Here is a 4,260-nt window from a genome sequence, read left to right as displayed (position 1 = left end):
AGGTCACCGACACCTGCTTGTCCATCGAGCTGCGGCTCAAGGCCTACCACTTCATCGTTGACCACTTTGAGAAGGTGGTTTTGTCCGAAGAGTTCCCGCAGCTCTCCGTGCAGCAACTCGCCGACATCCTCGGTAGAGACGACCTCAATGTGAGCGAAGAGAGCCATCCTGTGCTGGATCTGCGGTGCTGAGTCGCGAGTGCCCGTCAAAACCTCCCGTGGCGTAGATGCACTCGCCCAGCACAGCGATGCTCACGTAGCATCGGCGGTGGTACATGGGTGGCCCCTCGTGCCAGGTGCACGTGCTCACGTCAAACCTGCGCACGCTGTTGAAATGATCTACCCTGTTGAAGCTGCCGACGCAGTAGATGCTCCCGTTGAGGACGGCGGTGCCGTGGTAGGCGCGAGGACCCACGTCTTGGTCTGTCACCTGCATCCAGAGGTCGGTGCTGACGTCGTACGACTCGATGCTGTTCGTTGGATCGGCGCCGCTCCAGCCCCCTATGGCCAACAGGAGGCCGTTTGCCAGGCGAGGGCGGACGAGAGGGTTGCTGAGATGCGCAGAGGGTCTGAACCTCATGATGGGACTTAGGATTTCGATGACTGCCCTGACCATGTGCAGGCACTCAGCGTTGTTCTTCACCAGCTCATTGGACATCACGTTCAACCTCAGGTAGTCCTTACTCAACACCAGTCGCACCTACACAGAGACCGCAGCACCGCAGCGAAAAGCAGACATCGCAGTGCTCTTGTCTAAGGTATATGTTAACCTTCTGTCACCAGATTTAGTTAAGACCATATCCTCACTACTCCGTGTCTAGTTGGCTGGTTACATGGTTGAAAAAGATACAGTCCGCAGTAGTGCGGTCATGGTGTTCTTTTTGCTGATACTGTTTCTTGCGTACCGTCTCCTTGGTACAAGGCTTTAGGAAATCCAACCTTGTCCGGATATGTCTGTGAAGAAACAGATCAGCCGGGGACTGTCCAGTAGTGCAGTTAGGCGTAGTCCGATATTGTAGCAGGAACAGTGAGATCTTGTCCTCAATGTTCAGTGAAGCAAGCTTTTTCATACCTGTCTTGAACGTCTGAACATATCTCTCTGCCAGACCATTTGTTGCTGGATGTCCAGGTGCACTTGTGGTGTGCAGAATCCCATTCTGCTTGGCAAAAGTCTGGAACTCGTCTGATGTGAATGTCGTCGCATTGTCTGTCACAATTTGTTCAGGGAGACCGTAAGAGGCAAACAGTCTCCTGAGCCTGGTGATTGTTGCTTGAGAGGTGATCTGTGACATACGAAACACTTCCATCAGCATTACTGTGCTCTTCTGATTTGCGATAGACAATGTGGTAGTCATACGCTGACAATATAATCGCCCACCTCTGAATGCGTGCTGCGGCCAGTGTAGGCAGGCTCTTGTTCTCCCTGTATGTACCCCATGAAATGATACTCCTTGCAGCCCCAGTATCTATTTCCATCTCTAACCTCACCTCAGCTACAGTGAATATTTCTTTATACAGGTCAGCATCTTCACTTGTGACAGTCAAAATTGTGAACACACCCAATTCAGCGTCTTCTTCAGCTTCCACATATTTTGTGTGTTTCTTTCTTCTGCCCCATGAATGCCTTTCACTCTCTGCCTGTGCCTTGGACCGACATGCCTTTTTAATATGCCCAGTCTTGCCACAGTTATGGCGTTTAGTCTCTTTAAAACGGCACTCATCTGGCTCGTGATTCTTTCCATTGCACCTGTAACAGTTCCTTGTCCGCTGTGGCCTCACCTTGTGAATGCTTGCCGCCCCGACACTTTCACTTTCCATCCCTCTCAACTGACGTGCGTCTCTGTCGGCAGTCTCCATGTTGAGCGCGATCTCAAAAGACTTTGCAAAAGTAAGATCATTTTCCGAAAGTAGTCTCCTCTGGCAGCCCTCGTTTCTTATTCCACTGACGATCTCGCAGTGATGCGTCCAAGTTGGCGCCGAACTCACAGTTAGATGCGCATTGTTTCAACTCTGCTACATACTGAGCCACCGGCTGGTTAGCTTTTTGGTTACACCGGTTAAAGCGAAACCTTTCAGCTACTAATAAGGGCTTGGGCTCATAATGTTCCTTTAGAACGGCCACTATTTCGTCAAACGTCTTATCTTTTGGCTTCCTGGGCTGCACCAGATTTCTCAAAAGCCCATAAGTAGCCGCACCCATGACACTGAGAAGCGTAGCTACTTGCTTATCTTCGGCTACGTCGTTAGCTTCGAAGAATTGTTCCATCCGTTCAATGTACGCGGACCATTGTTCATTTTCTGGCTTGAATTCGTCAATTCTCCCAAACAGGGCCATCATACTCACTAGTACTGACACCGAGTGTCTCTCCTACCCTGCGAGAACGTAGTTTTATCCTCGTCGCCAATTTCTGTGATGTATTCTCGAGGCGGACACACACGTAGCGTTGTTACTTTTATTTTTAATGCTGAAGATGCAAGTCTAAACTAAATCTGGTGACAAAAGGTCAACATATACCTTAGACAAGAGCACTGCGATGTCTGCTTTTCTGTGTAGGTGCGACTGGTGTTGATGAGTAAGGACTACATGAGGTTGAACGTGATGTTCAATGAGCTAGTGAAAAACAACGCTGAGTGCCTGCACATGGTCAGGGCAGTCATCGAAATCCTAAGTCCCATCATGAGGTTCAGACCCTCTGCGCATCTCAGCAACCCTCTCGCCCGCCCTCGCCTGCCTAACGGCATCCTGTTGGCCATTGGGGGCTGGAGCGGCACCGATCCAACGAACAGCATCGAGCCGTACGACGTCAGCACCGACCTCTGGATGCAGGTGACAGACCAAGACGTGGGTCCTCGCGCCTACCACGGCACCGCCGTCCTCAACGGGAGCATCTACTGCGTCGGCGGCTTCAACAGGGTCGAGCATTTCAACAACGTGCGCAGGTTCGACTTGAGCACGCGCACCTGGCACGAGGGGCCACCCATGTACCACCGCTGATGCTACGTGAGCGTCGCTGTGCTGGGCGAGTGCATCTACGCCATAGGAGGTTTTGACGGGCAGTGCTACAGGCCCGAGACCAACCAGTGGAGTCTCATCGCGAGCACGAGCATAGGGGGCATGTTGGGGGCTGTAACGGCCACGGCACCTGCAGTAATGTCGAGTCCTACGACGCAACGACTGACAAGTGGACGGAGGTCTGTTCCATGCATATTTCCCGCAGTGACTTGAGTTGCTGTGTGTTGTCCGGGCTCCCCAACATGGACGAGTACGTTTTCCCCCGTGAGTCCCTGTCGATTGTCAGTTTGGATGTCTGCGGACTCAGAAGACTCTTCAGAACACTCCTGAACAGTGCCGTGGTGCCATCATCCACCCGACAAGACGTAAAAGACTAAATAAGGAAATAAATGTTTATTGTGCATTGAACTGCTGTTCCTCCAGAGATTTTCTTTTCAACTTCTCAGTTTGTGCAACTTCTAAGTTTTATGTTCTGTGAGGGGGGTGCTGTGTTCCACCTGCAGACACACACGGGTTGATCCAGAGTGCATCATTGTAACATTAACGCCTTAATACGACAAATACGAATTGCTGTGTTTCATGCGTTCAGGTTTTCACATCGGCCACCGTATTTCTCCTACTCGCTTGGCACAGCTTGAAAAAGTTTAGCTGGTTGTAATCTGCATCCTCCCCGCTAGATGCCGGCAAATCTACCAAATGCACAGAGTAGCTTTCAATACATTGTATTCATATTTGAAATCACCTTGTTCTGACCATACTTTATCTCTGGGTCATAAGCTGGAGAGTCAAGGACCGAGGAGTTGAGTAAGCACACAATTGAGAAATGAGAAAGGCCCAGAGGTGAGTGACTGGAATACAAGCATTACACATTATATTTCTGCACAATAAACCAACAGTTAACATTAAGTTCAATCATCATCATTTTGGCAAAGGTTCTACCACTATGAGCACATTATGTGTAGGTAACCAAACTTGCCAAACTAAGGCCGGCCTCATATTAATTCAGGCTGAAAGCTAAAATATGTACCATTAATACAATAAAACGTGTCATGAATAAAACGTATACAAAAAAACGTATTTCTTTCAGCAAACAATATACAATTTATATTTGATTTAAGGCTTTTTTTTACATACTTTACTCTGACTTTTTTTCTGACGTTTTTTGACATGCTATGCTATGACTTTTTTAATCAGATTATTTTTGTCCATTTCTTTGACATACTATACTTTCACTTTTTAAGCCTTTTT

The 4,260-nt window shown here is 48.8% G+C and overlaps 1 protein-coding gene across 1 annotated transcript; it reads left to right on the top strand.

Moving 5' to 3' along the window:
- Positions 1-2,676: 2,676 nt before the first annotated feature.
- LOC306789949 (kelch repeat and BTB domain-containing protein F47D12.7-like) lies at positions 2,677-3,389 on the top strand (the record flags this gene model as incomplete). Its single annotated transcript, XM_079286051.1, is given in 3 exon segments — positions 2,677-2,991; positions 2,995-3,080; positions 3,149-3,389. Coding segments are annotated over 3 exon segments (642 nt in total).
- Between the last annotated feature and the right edge of the window lie 871 nt (positions 3,390-4,260).

Source organism: Melanostigma gelatinosum, assembly GCF_949748355.1.
Source record: "Melanostigma gelatinosum genome assembly, chromosome: 2".
NCBI classification, from domain to species: Eukaryota; Metazoa; Chordata; class Actinopteri; order Perciformes; family Zoarcidae; genus Melanostigma; species Melanostigma gelatinosum.
This window is presented reverse-complemented; position numbering and strand designations above follow the sequence as displayed.